At 32.4% G+C, this 15,918-nt stretch overlaps 1 protein-coding gene across 2 annotated transcripts in view; it reads right to left on the minus strand.

Moving 5' to 3' along the window:
* ADGRB3 (adhesion G protein-coupled receptor B3) overlaps positions 1-15,918 on the minus strand; it is a 693,186-nt gene that overhangs the window by 290,124 nt on the left and 387,144 nt on the right. For both annotated transcript variants that reach the window (XM_011361182.1, XM_011361183.1), the window contains 2 exons: positions 12,221-12,323; positions 1,010-1,053 (listed from right to left, as the gene is read on the minus strand). In XM_011361182.1, the coding sequence (XP_011359484.1) occupies positions 1,010-1,053; positions 12,221-12,323 (147 nt within the window). The remainder of the gene's footprint in view (positions 1-1,009; positions 1,054-12,220; positions 12,324-15,918) is intronic.

Here is a 15,918-nt window from a genome sequence, read left to right on the forward strand (position 1 = left end):
TAGGAATGAGCACATTGCCAGTAGGTTTGCTTTGCTTTTACCTAGAAAGTCTAAGAATGTCCCCTTCTAGACTATTGGTGAGATATAAGTCATAATAAAACCTCAGATTTAGGGTAAAGAACACTGGGGAAAATCTTAGAATACATAGAAGCCAACAACATAGTGCCCTTTCTGACAGCATACCCATGGTGGTATTAGCTTTTGGGATGCATTGGTATTTATCTTTCCTCCATATAAAACAAACAAAATGAAACAAAACCTGGTTGTGTTATCTGGCTACTACACTAAAATAAAGCTGCATAATAAGTATTTAAAGTACAGGTGTTTAATTAAAACTTAATAATGGATCTTTCTGCTTTTTAAGACCTTAAAATTCATAGAATTACAAAGAGATTAAGATAATCTTGACCAGATATATTGCAATTACTTGTACAAACACAGGAATATATGGAAGAATTACTCATTTTTATTTATTGCAATTATTTTCTTTTGTCTTCATGAATTTCATAAAATATATGAATGAGAAAATTAAATGTCACTCAATGTTTATATAACAAAACAATTTAGAAGGGCTATATAAAGATTGCATTACTCTGATAATAGATTCAAGGTCACACAAGTAATGTATTGGCTAAATAACCATAGAGATTGCTATTTTATTCTACAAAGCTAAACTGAATTACTAGGACATGGTGTTGAAAAAGTATTTGAGCTTCTATAATTTAAAAATATCAGAGCTTTTAAAAAATCCTCATGGAATTCACCTCGCAATGTGCCTTACACATTAGGTATTACAGTCCCATCTTGGGATGTAACCTGATGGCATCATCACACACAACACATTCATCATACTGTCCTGCAGGTTCAAAGAAGGGGAATGTTTTCTCTCTGAGTCTAACTCACATCTCACTAACTTATCATAATCCTGTTGACCAGCAGGCAGCTGAAATAACTTAATGTGCTTTGAATATTTAGTCCAAAGTAATATAAGAAAACATCTGTCACTTACGTTTTTGCGTCATCCCATAACACACAATAAGGATTCATAGTACCCTAAAAATAAGCAAAGAAGAAATGTATTGTGAGTACATACATAAAAAAGAAAGTAAAGCTCTCCTCTACTACAAGGTCCATATTTTGATGGTTTTGATTTTATTTTTGCTCAAAAATATTAATTGCTGGATTGTTTCCTTTAAGAAGATCAAAGTATTTACATTATTTAAATCACAGTGAAACATTCTGTATTATACACATGTGCAATCATCACCACCACCACTTCCTCTTTAGCCTCTAATTGGTCAGCTTCCTGGAGACAAGAGATGATTGCATTAACTGTCCATTTCCAGAGAATTTGTTGATTTGCAAAACAGTCATAATCAACAGATCACATTTGTATACAATCATATCTAATGAAATTATGAAAAAAAATGCTAAATTTTTATTCAGCTTAGTAATTATGTGCTTAGTAGCTACCATGACGCTCAGATTGACACAATAAATTTTCCACACTGGATTATCCGGGGAAATACTTGATTTTGAAGAGTACTAATTGTTGGAAAGATTTTTTTGTTTGCCTGTCCACATTCATTGGGTCTTATTTTGCCCTTTGAAAATAACCTAATAATTATTCCTTTTTGTGATATTTTTAGATATCTACAGATTCTATCATACCTCTAAGGAGTCTTTTCTATTAAACATACTCTGTTGGTTTCAAGTTCTCTTCTCCTCCATGTCACTCATTTCCTGGAGCACACACTTAGAAGGTGTTTAGAGAAACCATCTACTCGCGTCCTACCTGTACAGAACAAAATGGTACTTTTGCCTCTCAAATTCAGGTTCCATGTTCTTAATAACGCAAGCTAAGACTGTATCAGATATTTTGGTAGTCTCTTATTGAAACTTTTGAATCCTGACTTGTGCATCCAGGCTTTCGCTATTGCTTCCAAGCTTTGTGTCATTACAAGATTAAGAAACAAACATGACATCTGTGTCCTCATCCAACCAAGTCACTGATAAAATGATGACTAGGCCAAGGTAAGTAAAAGTTACAGTCCTGAAATAGGCTACAGGCTGCTTCCCACAGGTAAATATGCTGCCTCAGTACCAGCCAGATATGAGCCAGCCCTCATTCCTCTGTCATACCTACATGTAATGTTGATCACTGGGGTGTATCAAAACAACATCTCTGAAGGTCTAGCCAGTCTTTTTGTGAACCATTAACCTCTAAGTTCTGTTTTCTGAGTCCATTCTAGAATTTCACTAGAAATAAAAATTAAACTCACTGTTCAAAAACTTGTGAAATCCACCCTACACTTCTAAATTATGTTCTTAGAGCATAAAAACACTCCCTTGAAAAAGGTTATAGTTTTATAGAAGATGAGGAACACCCATATGGAATGTTTATATAACAATATGAGAGACATGTTCATGTAAATGTCACTAGCCATAATTTCCTGTGTAAGGGACAAATAAGGGACAGAACATCATGGCATTTTTTAGAGCAAGTTTCATGCAAGAAGTGGGTCCTTATATGATTCTTACAGGAGGAATAGATATGGATGTGGAAAGGATGGGGAAGGGAATGGTATTTTAAATTGGTTTATTCCTCTGTCCTATGAAACACTACCTGGTTTTACTCGACATTTTCATACAGCTTGTGATTTCCTAAGAAGTCCTCAGCATAGCTATAATGTTGTATCAAAGTCATGCTATATTTATCTAGAAATCTGTTCAAAAGAGCTCAAAACACTTTATGAAAAATAAATTATCTTTGATCTATTAATGGGAATATACATTTCATGGATGTAGAAACTAAGTGTAGGTGAAAAACTTGAGAGAACAGATCCTCTAAATCTAGTTCACACCTTCTAGTAATGTATGATTTAGATTAAATTAAATGTCTACATAAATCAATACAGGATGCTGATTATACGATTAATATTTCAAAATTAGAGTTTATAACAGGTTATAACAAAAGAAATTATTAGAAAAGAAATGTTATATGAACTTAATTGTCTGAATATCCTTTTCATTTTTACTCCTCTAAAGAAACTGATCTCAACTTTCAGGTGAAAGTATAAAGATGACAAATGTTGCTTCTACTCTTATCACATGCCTTCGTCAGTCTTCAGTTGTATCCTGTATCCTCATCTCTCACCTCTTAGATGCTTCTCTTTCTGCCTATCTTCGTGAAAATTTAAAAAGCATCCACGTGAGAATACCATAGGTTCCAAAATGTATCACTCAATCTTGTGTTTCACTATACATTCCAGGGCCTACACAACAGACAGAAAATCTTGAACATTAATTCTAGTGTAGTCACTAGGTATGTACTGTGAGCTGAGGTCATTTAAACATTTAAAGTTTAAAAAAATAAGCAGAACAAACAAATTAGAGGAAACTTAGTAACTGGATAGACCGCTTACTTAGGGAATATAAAAATGTGAGATGGGACATAAAGAAAAAAAAATCAATGATGAATTAATTATAAACATGAGAAAAAACTGGCTAAAAGTTTCTGCTGAGAAACCACTTGTAAAATATTTGTTATTTTCAGGTACTTTTCTCAATGGTACTCTGCTACAAGATCTGTTATGAGGAATTCACAGGAAATCAATAACAGGAAATGGTGAGCTCAATGGAGAGCAGTAACAAAATGTAATGACATGAGCAAGAGGAAAATAAGCAAGCTGTGAACTAAACTACAGAAGTAGATTTAAGAAGTGCAATAAACTAAGAAAACAAAAATCGTCAGGTAAATGAGACAGGTAGGCTAAAGAAGATTAATTTACAAAGCTCTCAATAAAATTGACAATATATTAAAACTGCATGTATTTGAAAACTATTGAAAAGTATATGCTATTATTAAAAAAGTACATTTTGGCCAAAAAAAAAAGGTTTTTTCTCTTGATTCTATTCAAAATAGCACAGTTAAGCTCTTATTAAACATTTCTACTTATCTACTTTTAAGCATTTTAAAAATGTACCATGACCAAATTTCTTAATTACCATAGATGTTCTATACACCACTTTCAAGTGTCTTTAATAGTCTTTCCTATTTTATTTTACTTCTTTCCTCTGTTTTCACATCAACCAAACCGATATATCAATTTAACATTAAAATACATCATCAGGTTCGTTCATATATTTCTATGGGTGGCTCTCTCTTTTCCTTTGGTCTGTATAACTTTTTTATTTTGGTCTGTATAATTTTTTTCCTTTGGTCTGCAATAATTTAAATATATCTCACTGTGATAAATTACTCTCACAAACCATGGAACTCAGAAAAGAGAGCCAGGAAGATGATTGAAACAAGTGGTTCCATTCATTTACTAATTCATACAGAAATCACATAGTAAACACCTATGTTTCGAGTACCATTTGAGGCACTGAGAAAACAACATTGAATAAAACAAATTCCTGCCTCATAGACTTAACTATAGTGAAGGGGACAAGGAGAAAGACCAAAAATATAAGTAAATATATAATGTGCTAGATGGTAATCTGTGCTATGATGAAAAGTAAATCACAATGAGTAGGAAAGATTGGGAAGTAGATGGATTGCAGTTTTGTATATTGGAAAGGCTTCGCCAAGATAATATTTGAGCAGAAATCTGAAGGATGTTGGTTACAAGAAAAGTAAGAGTAAAGTCACAATAAAAATGAATAAAGACTAAGTTTCTCTAATTTTTTCTTGGTGTTTTAAGTTCTGAATAAAATCAATTCACATGTTATCTTAATTACACTCTTAATATCTTAATGTTTTCACAGTGTTTTCTCTGGTCCAACTCTTGAATCAAATGAGATGCCTATTAGAGATGTAGATTCTGTGGCTCCATGAATTTTGAGATTAGGGATACACTAGGAACATGCATTCTAATAATTACTCCATCCACTTCCCTATAATCTTTATCCACATCAAATTTGTCTGTTCAAGACACAGACAACAAAAATAACATGGTTATTTTACTCTGTTTTTCTTCAAACTTTCAAATGCCGAGTGCTCATATACCATAGTAAAGTCCGAATATGGAAAGCTCTTAACTTTCTTGTACCTCTCATAGTCCTCTGGAAACAAAAATATCCTCTTGTATATAATGGCCAAGCAAGCAAATAGACAAAGCATCTAAGGACATGAAGAAGGGCAGTGACTTAATTATAACTGTGCAGGATGTTCAGGATGATTCTTTCTGTCACATCTCCTAGAGAATTGCGTCTTGACTTTTTGGATGTGGATGAGAAGACTTTTTACTATATGGTCTCTCTGTAATTTTCTAAATTTTAGACATAAAGTCATTACATTAAAATGACCTGGATTTTGCTATGCTTATCCCTCCCATTCTTTTCCCACTGAAGTTTAACTGTCATTATTATAAAATTGCACAAATAGATTTTAGGAATTCTTTGAGAACATTTCCAAAATGACCTACCTGACCTGGAAAAGACTATTTTATATCCTACTTATGTTTCTCATACTTCTTGGGAAAAAAAAAAAAAAAAACACAATTAAAAAAAAATCCCAGGAATGCATGCTAGGGGAGTTAAGATCTTAGTAGATGTAAAATTTTCCATAGTTTTATATATAACAAGTCATTAAAAACTGATCAATGGGAGGGAACCCATTTGGGGTTATGTCTCTTAACCCATGGAGAGCTTCATAGTTCCTGAAAGTGTAATACAACACCCAAGGGGATGTCAAAGTTCAAAAAGGTATTTTATGAAACTCAACAACAGTAAAGAGTCTGTTGAATGTTCCCCAAAACTTTTTCAAGGTTATGATAAGTACTGTTTCATATTTTAGTATTTTTAAATGACTTTTTTTAAACGAATTAAATCTGGGTCTAACTTACTCTCTCTCTCTCTCTCTCTCTCTCTCTCTCTGTGTGTGTGTGTGTGTGTGTGTGTATACACACACACACACATGCACACATACACATACACACACACACACACACACACACACACACACACACATATAGATCTGAAGTCTAAAGAGCCTAACTAAAAATGCAATACTGTGTTCTTACTTAATAGGAGTATGGAGATATGAAATTTTTGAATGGATTTACAAGGGTTCTATACAAAGAATCACACTGAGAACCAGTCAAATCAAGGAAATGGAAAAGAAAGAGTTGTCTTTAACTAGAGCAGAATGATATAAAGGCCATTACAATGAGAAATAAAGAATATTGTTTTATCAGGATGAGTCGCATCCATGTTACCTAGCTCTTCCCGAGGAGTTGGCAGGTATTTAGTTAGGACACAAGGAGAGAGCATATATTTAATTCAGCTTCTGCTATATGGTTACTCAGAAGCTCACATTAACCAGATGACACTATTTTTTGTGGATGGGATAACAGCTTGCTTCTCTAATTTCTGAGATTTATCACTAACCTGAATGTACATTATTTCTCGATGAAACTTTGTATTTGATGTATAGGAAATGGTGAAATGTAGAACTGCTATTAAGAATTATTTATAGCGTATCTTCCAAAGAAAATCATTGCCTCCACATATATGTCTTAGGGTATCTTACTCGTATATGATTACAACATTTCCTACAATGGTTGCAAGGAATGTGAAGAAATTCTCAACAAACAAATCATCTAGGAGCAAAAACTCTCCAGGTACTTAACTATGAATTGAAGTGGCGAATAAATTTAATAAATACCTAAGTAACTAGATTCTTTACAGATTTAACACATAGCATAAGTCTTTTCTTTTTACAATCAACAAAATACAATACTATGTCCTAATAATATTTTTTAGGTGTTGTAGTGAAGACAAGGGTGGCAGGGGTGTGTTTTGCTGCTACAGTCTATAAGCTGCGAGCAGAGAAGGTTTGTGAAATTGCTTCAAGAGCACAATTTATCTGGGAATGTCAGAGGTGTCCCTGACATGCAGCACCTGGCTCCACAAGGCCCTTCCTGTGGCTGTATAGGTAATGCAATCTCGTGGCTTCCTCTAATTTTGCCTGATATCCCACCTCTACTTTACAATGACCATTCTCATGGTTTGATGATTCCTTTAATCAGGTACCTGAAGTGCTGGTATAAAAATCAACAACAACAAAAAAAATGTAATCTCTAGTTGCTAATTGATTTTTATGGAATAATGTCTTATCAGTATTTAGTATATCTGATTCAAAATGGCACTATTATTGTATACATATATATTATCTTTATAATCTAAGAATTTAGCATCATAGAATAACACAAATTTATTTTGCAGTTCTGCAGGTCAGAAATCTGGTGATCTCAGCTGGTCCCTGCTCAAGAATTTACAAGGCTGAAATAAAAATCTTGGCAGAATTTTACTCCTTTCTGGAGGGTATGGGGATAAATCAATATTCAGGCTCATTCAGGTTTTAGCAGAATTCAGTTCTTCTCTCTTATAGGACTGAGTCCACATTACTTCCTGATTGGCAACCAGGGGTTGATTTTAGCTTTTAGAGGCTGCCCACATCCCGTGACTTATGACTCTCTTCCTTCATGGTCAAAGTCAGCAATGACAGTTGAATTCTTATGTTGCATGTCTCTGACCATAGCCATTAGGAGAAGTTATCCCTTTTTAATGGCTCATGTGATTAAACTGGACCTACTCAGACAACTCAGTATAATTTCTCTATTTCAGTTTCCTTACCCTCAATCACATCTTCAAAGTCCCTTTTGATGTGTGACATGTTACAAGTTCTGGGGATTAAGATGTAGACACATTTGGGGGCCATTATTGACATGCCATATATATCCCAGGGGTCCAATCTGGACAGCCACCTATTTTTGTAAATAAAATTTTATTGCAGAGCCACGCCAGTTTGTTTATATATTGTGTATGGCTGCATTCACACTACAATAGCATAGGTGAGTAGATGGGACGAGACCACTATGGCTCCCATGCCTAAAATACTTACTGACTCTTAACTGAAAAAAGTTTGCTGATCCCTGCTCTAACAAACTTTAGCATAAGCAGCATAATTACTTTACAATCTTTTTTGAAGAATATTAACTATGTACAGTGAATAAAAATTAAGTGAATTTGAAATGAAATTGGGAAGAATGTTTACTAAAGTTTAGAATTTAGGATATAACCAAAAAAAAAAAAAAAAAACTGTTGCTAGAGAACAATTCTATCTCAATTTCAGCCGTTGGCAGAGCCATCAGTCTGCTTGTCTAGTTAGCATTTCATGACTCTCCTATAAAAATTACAAAGAGTTTTATGTAGGCAAAACATTAGAAATCTCTTCCAAATGGATAGAAACAAGGGTAGAAAAGTAATTTAAAAAATAAAGGGATACAAATACCTCTTTGTAGAAATTATAGATGTATAGACTGGATTTCTTTAAGCTTTGGTAAGTGATTTTTAATTTCTTAAGTTGTTATCAGCCTTTGATATTCACGAAAATACCTATTGATGAATGTTGGAATCTCTTGTCATTGTTTTTCATGCTTATCTCATGGTAAAGGCATATTCATTACATTCTCTCATTGTGTTTTCCACTACTGTTTACAAAAGCTATGGCTCATGATTAATTTTAGTTTATACACATAAAACTCCTTAACTTGTTAGCTTGATATTATTAGTATGCAAGCAAATATAGCAAAAACAAAACAAAACGAAAAAGTCCAAATTCTCATGAGATTTTTTCTGAATAAGAACTACAAATGAACTTGGTGGATTTTTTTTTTTTTAATTCTGAAAAATAGGCAGTATCACACTACCTAGACCATTTGTGTTATTACCCAGAGGAAGAAATAAAAGGAAAGGCAAGACTAGACTCCAGAGACTGTAGGGCAGCAAAGTCCAGTTTGTCTTTTCACTAGGAATGGAGCTACATAAAGACTTGTTATTTGGAAAAAGAATGTGTTTTCTGGCTTACAATGTTAATAGGGAATGAGATAACTAAAGTGCATTTATTTTCTTACTCTTCTAACTCATCTGTAAAGATAGGGATATCATCCACCTTGGAAAGTCACAGCAGGCTCAGACTTGTCAGATCCAAGGCATACTAATGGTGGGTATGTGTACCTGTGCATGGTCCATTACATAGGTCTCAATCATTACTTTCAATAAAATTACTAAATAAACTTCCTTATGCATTAGAGATTCTGGCAATATTGATAAGTATAAATGTTACACTGAAGAAACCTAAAATAATATGAAAAACAAAATTCTTTTTCTAAAAAAAGCAAATTTGATATATTTTTTCAAAGCAAGCAATTGCTAAGTCTAAACATTAAGGACCACAAACCCTGATTCTATAGGTCATAACTATAAAGCCATAAGCCAAAAATAAACTAAGAATAGTACATGACTTATTAATTACTTATGAGCTGGTTAAAACTGAAATTGGCTCTGCTAAATACAATTTGGAATTTCAAAATTCCATATTCTATTACCTATTCCTACCAGTTCCCAAAGGCATTCATATATTTCAAATACTTGAAACGGTATTTGTAAAAAGACTTTTTAAAAGAACATATTTCATTTAGAAAATCTTAACAGGCTATTCCCTATACTCATTATAACTATTAATTCCTACGCTCCATTTTTTTTCCACATGGTATATGAAATAGATATAATTTCCAAGTCATTATTCTTTTCTGAGCTCATAAAAGTACAGCAGATACTTTTGATTTAAGAAAATAGGTGAAAGTAGACTGACTTGATATTAAAAATATCATTTAAAATAGTTCAATTTTGAAGGCAATAACAATGATTATATATCTATATAGTTATAGAAATTTCAGTTCTAATCAATTTCAATATTCATGTTTAAAATATATATCTTTTCTTTACATTTTAGGGAAGACTATTATATTCTAGTATAGGCTTTTTTGATTATCTCTTCAATGGAAATAAACTGAAATCAGCATATGGAACTATATAATTATAAGACTGGTAATACAATTAAGAGACTAAATCAGTCACATATTTCTTCTTTCAATGAACAATAAGGTATTTACAAAATCTAATTTGGATATTAAGTATAAATACAACAAACATCAGAAATTCAAAACAGTAGATCATGAAGGACTGTATGTATTAAGGACTGTATGTATAAACACACCACAGTGCAATAGGTATTATAAAACAGTGGGAAGAAACGAGGGATTGTGCAGTTCAGAAAGGCTCCAGTGTGTGGCTGTTAATTGGGGCAGCCTGTGAAGACAGGCACAGGTGGGCACTGCAAGTAAGGAGAGAAAAGAAATGGGAACATTTTGCAGCATTTTCTTCTCCAGTGTAAGCTTTTTTTCTTCCTCTTCCCACTGCCCCTTTTGTAACAGATTTGTCTACATTAGCTTAAATCTAGGCCTTCTGTAATGGAGATAGTATTGTTTTTGGGATCCAGTCAACTAACTCACTCAAAATATTGAAAAACAGAATTCTCAGTGACCTGTGATAATATCTCACCATTCTTATATTCTGACTTTCATTGCCACTCCAACATCTAGCTGGTGCTTAATAAAATTTATTTACTGTACACTCTGGTTTCCATATGTAGAAAATAATTTTTCATATGGTTTATCTCTTCTGTAAATCAGCTGTCCAAACGTGTCCCCAGGAAAGTTTGACTCAAAGCTTAAATCCTGTTCATTTTAAATAGTTTTATTGAACTAAAATCGTGAGACTGTTTCATCAATACTTTTTTTGAGGTTACTCTTTCTTCGATTTATGAAAAATTGTTATTTATTGAACATGATCTTTAAATTCTAAAGAATGATTTATCTTGATTTAGGAAAGTTTTACAAATGTTCATAGAAATTGTTTTTTTTTTTTTTTTTTCATAAGAAACACTGGATATATTCTGACACTGTGGTGCTTTTTCAGTAAGTAATTCATGAAATTAATACCTTATTACTTTTCACCAATGCTTAGAACTAGATAGGCATTGCCATGATAAATAATAAAAACAAAAAAATAAATAAACAAATATTTTTAGAATAAATTTTGAACAGATAAAGGAATAAGCTCCTACTCAAAAGTAATGTTAAAATTATGTCCCAGGTTTTAGTGCAGAGATGAGATTAGGGCTATACTAAGGTATGAGTAGGTAGATATTATAGAAATAAAACACATTCTTGAATTTAAAACCAGTATGGTCACATTGTGGCAAAAGCAGGAAAAGACCTAATAGTTTAAGTATTAATTATGATGTTTAAAAGTTATTGCTGAGAGATTTGAGATTTTCATTTAACAATCTAGGAAGCCTGAAGCATCTTAGTAAAAAGTGGTTTATAGATAAGACGATTGACATTTTTTATAATACCAGGGCTGATTTTTTAGGGGAAGTCATAAATCATAAAACAACAGAAAATATATAGGATTTTTAAGCCATAGGATGTGATTATAAATTCCACTGTCATTTGCTAAGTATATCAATCTGGAAAAAAAGACAATCACTTTGTGATCCTGTTATTTATATGTAAAAGTCAACTGATAGAAATTTTGCAAGGAATAAAAATATATGTATATGCAATACACAAGACTGGCTTACTTTAATATAGAAAGTATAAAAGTATAATTAGAAAAGCCATAATAGAAATCACCTTCCTTGCCCCTACTTATCAATAATTTAAGTATTCAAAGTAAACATATAAAAGATAAACAGATATTCAAAATTTCCACATAAGGTCTGAACAAGATTTAAAGAACTCCAGTTGCAGTTGGATGGATTTAAGAGAAGGCTCTTGCCTGTCTAGAATGGAATATTTAGATTCAGATCACTGGGACATCCAAGTAGTTTGAAGGTTTTTTTAATCCTTGACTTAGCACTTTTCAATGCTGTCCCATCCATCCCTTTACCCTGAGTACCCTAGAGTTAATCACTCCCCTCTGTACTGTGTTTATAACTTGTATTGCTGCATGCATCTTAAGTCTATGTATTTACATAACAGCCTTCCCTACCATATGGTAAGAAGGCTTCTTATTTATCATATTTTCCCCCCACTGCTTAGCTCAAAGCCCAATAAAGATGTGTACACTGACAAACAATTTATTAACTATTATCTTGAGTAAACTGAGGAGAGTTTTATTATAAGCAAAAGTACAGAATAATATGGCATTTTGTTTCTATATAATACATATCTTATTAAATTAATTCATTTGCAACTCTAAAAGCCTAGAAAATATGTTCTGGTCTTATTGGTCAAAAGAATGACTGTTAACTATCTTTAAAAGGTAAATTCTATAAGCAACTCAATGCCAAGTAGATGATACTTACATTAGCCAAATGAGCTAGTTCTATCTCCAGGAACGAATCAGTTGTTTTGGGTTCAGGCCTTATTGTGACCACGATGATTTTGGAATTAACGACAGTATAATTTCTGAAACAGAGTAATTATGATTAAAAGGAGAAAGGATTTGCAAATATGAATTCCTACTGCTCAACACATGTTGGGGTGGGTTGTTAAATAAATATATTCTAAGCAAAAAAATAGGGCAAGTAGATTATAAATGTGATACTAAAGTACTATCCATGGAAAGATACTGTTCATTTTTTTGTTATAAACAAACCATATCTGGAACTAGAACACTTTGGAGAGGGGGAAGCTACTGCTGACTGTTACCATTTTAGATGCAGGAAAAATGAAAACGCAAGTGTACTGAGGAGCTTTCGATGACTTAAATCTAATTCATCTATGAGAGAGATGAATTGTGAATTTAAACCTTCAGGCAATCTTTAAATGGATATAATCCATTGATCTCGAGGTGGACCTAACAGTTTTGTTCTCCAGGAAACCAAATATTCTTCTTGCAAAGTGCTGTCTTGGCATTTTTAAGACTATCTCAAAATTCATTAAGATGAATGACTAGAATGTAGTATAGTATGAAAGCAAGTAGAGTTTAAACATAAATAAATACTGTTGATAATTACTGACCATCATTCATTTCAGCAATAGAGATTTACAGGCTACTTCTTCATCTGAATATACTTAATGTAAGGAACATCTTTGGCTTTAGAAATATCTTACCAAGTATAGTCCTCTCAAAAAAAAGTTTTAAACATAATTACATTTATAAGCTCCAAAAATTATACATAAATATAAATATGTAAAACTAAACCAACTCTCTTGCATATATAGATTTTCATTCAACTTGTATAAAATGCTACACATCAACTATTATTTAGTAATTTAAAGATTTTATTGTACTTTTAGCTATTTGAAGAAATATAAGTCACATATACATATCTGTGTGTGCACGTTTCCATCCCTCCTTTCTGATTTGAAACAAACCACTTGCTCTTCCATAGAGCATGTGGTATTCTGAATAATTAATAACAGGTATCAAAGACAGTTCTTTAATTGTTTCCCTTGTTTGTTGTTCAAGACATTATTTATAGATAATAAAATTCACCAATTTTAAGTGGGCTGTTTAATGCTTTTGGTAATTGTCTACTACCATGTAAGCACCACCATAACAAGACAATCTGAACAGTTTCTTTGAGCCTCTTTGCACTTGATCTCCTCCCACTTCCAGGGTTCCAGGTAACCATGGACATGTTGTCACTATAATTATGCCTTTTCTATAATTTCATTTAAATAGAATAATATAGTACATAGACTTTGTGTTTGATTTAATTCACTTAGCATAATGTTTTTGAGATTCATCCACTTTATTACTCTTCATAGCTGAGTAATAGTTCATAATACAAATATACCACAATTTGTGGTCTATTGATCAAATAAGTAAGTGAATTTTTGGTTGCTTTTGATTTTTAGCTTTTATGAATAGTAGCTATTCATAGTTGGCTATTATAAATAATTGGCATACATATTTCCTATATGGACATGTATTTTCATTTATCTTGGGTAAATACCTAGAACTGAAATTGTTTGATCATGTAGTAAAAGCAGTTTAATTTTATAAGTTGTTGCCATATTGTTTTCTAAAATGGCTGTACCATCAAAGTCATATAAATCTAATATTGTAAAACAATGTTGAACCTCACGTTCTTTATAAAAATGTTCTCTTATGCAATGTTTTTTTGCCACATGATTTCACCAAAAAAAAAAAAATGCTAAGTATGCCACAGTTGGAAGAATTTACTATATTTAGTAACAGAGAAACTATAAACATATTTTGAGTGAGATAACATTTTTAACCCATGTCTCATGTATTTAATGGTGTCAACAAATTCTTAAACACTCAAGAAACTTGATATCCAGCCTAACAGTAAACAGTAAAAAACAACAAAGTATAAATTTGTTTTTATATTTCTCATGGGGAAGGTAGTTGCAAACTAAGAGAGCTGGTTTATTGCCCTTTATTTCACATAATACTAAATGAGTTATTTGAAGGTAAGGTGTATCAAGAAAAGTATGAAAGAAAGCTCTAAATGCCAAGCTATCTTTGCAAACTTGTTCTTCTCTGCTTCTCTGTTAGTAAAAGTGATCAGGAGATCAAGTAAGAATGGTGGAATTAACAAAGCTGTGAGGTGATACTGGACAATTAATTATATTAGCAGTTCTGACAGGATTCTCAGAGAATGACAAGGTGTATATGGCTTGGAGTTGGGGAGAATGTCCATCTGTCACCACCAAAAAAAATTATAGATGAGTCCTGAGCCCACAGATGCAAGTTTTTTTTTGTTTGTTTGTTTTTTTTTCCAGACTAACATGAAAGTGTTTCAGTTCTGGTTTGTTTACCTGAAACAAAAATATTTACAGATCACCTAAATTCAATCTGCCTATTCATTCTGGTTTTATTTATAATCCCATTTTCTGCTATAAATAAAACCCAATGCTAATTTAACTCAACTGCTAATTTTAATTAATAAATGGTAGTTAAATTTGATAGTTTACAGATATTTTACATTATTTTAAAAGTTGCATAAATCTATAGTTTACCAGAAAAAAAATGGATATGGGTATTCTAAATAGAAATTTATAATTTGGTCAATATATTTATGAAATTCTCTTTATATGTATAGACATATATGGATTTTGGACCTGGGAAATTGGGCTTTGGAAAGCGAAGTAGCTAAGATAAGCAGCCTCCTTCAGGTATGTTACTCTGTGTCAGGTTCATCAGCTATTCAACTGGCCTGATGGAGATGGACCCTGGAGGATGGAATCTGTCTTACGGCTTTCACTTTGTGTGTGTGTGTGTGTGTGTGTGTGTGTGTGTGTGCGCATGCTTGTGCATGTGCACACGTGCTAGCTTATTTAGAATACAATTGGGAAGGATGCATGTCAAAATATTTATGCAGATGGATGTTCTTATCACATTTATATGAGTACCTCTGACTGTGCTATTAACATGTGTCTACCTCTACCACAATATCCATTAATGCTATCTATGTATGTCCCCTTCCACAAGATTATAAGTTCAATGAGGGCAAGATTTGTACCTAGCATTTATATATGTTCTTTTGCACTAAACTGGTCATGTTTTAGTGCTAACAGATATATGAATGTCTTATTAAATGCACACTAAAAAAAATCGAACTTTTGATCAAGCTGATTTAAATGTAATTCTAATGTTATGGTATTAAAATACTTAATGAAGGAAAATAAGAAAATTTACATTATGCAATGGTATCCTTTTAAAAACTTGTATAGTGTACAAAATTACCTTTAATTTATTCCATCAATTTAATCTAATTTGCATAAGTGAGTAGCTGGCTCCTTATGTGCCATGTCAAGCTTTGTGATCTACTAACACTTCCTGGCTATGTACACATTTGTATTCACTGCTAGGAAAGCAGATCTTACAACCAAATGGATTTCATGACTAAAGTAATAAAACTCTTTCCTGTCCTTGAGATTTGTACTACTTGGTATCTAAAACATTTAATAATGTGTAGAATAACCCACTCAAAATAGACCTAACATATTCTTCACAATTTTTACAAAGGCTTAAGGAGCGTAGGGTACATGAACCCCATCTCAAAGAAAGTAAAATTCGTTTATAAAA

This window comes from Pteropus vampyrus, unplaced genomic scaffold (assembly GCF_000151845.1).
Source record: "Pteropus vampyrus isolate Shadow unplaced genomic scaffold, Pvam_2.0 Scaffold64, whole genome shotgun sequence".
In the NCBI taxonomy this organism is placed as follows: domain Eukaryota; kingdom Metazoa; phylum Chordata; class Mammalia; order Chiroptera; family Pteropodidae; genus Pteropus; species Pteropus vampyrus.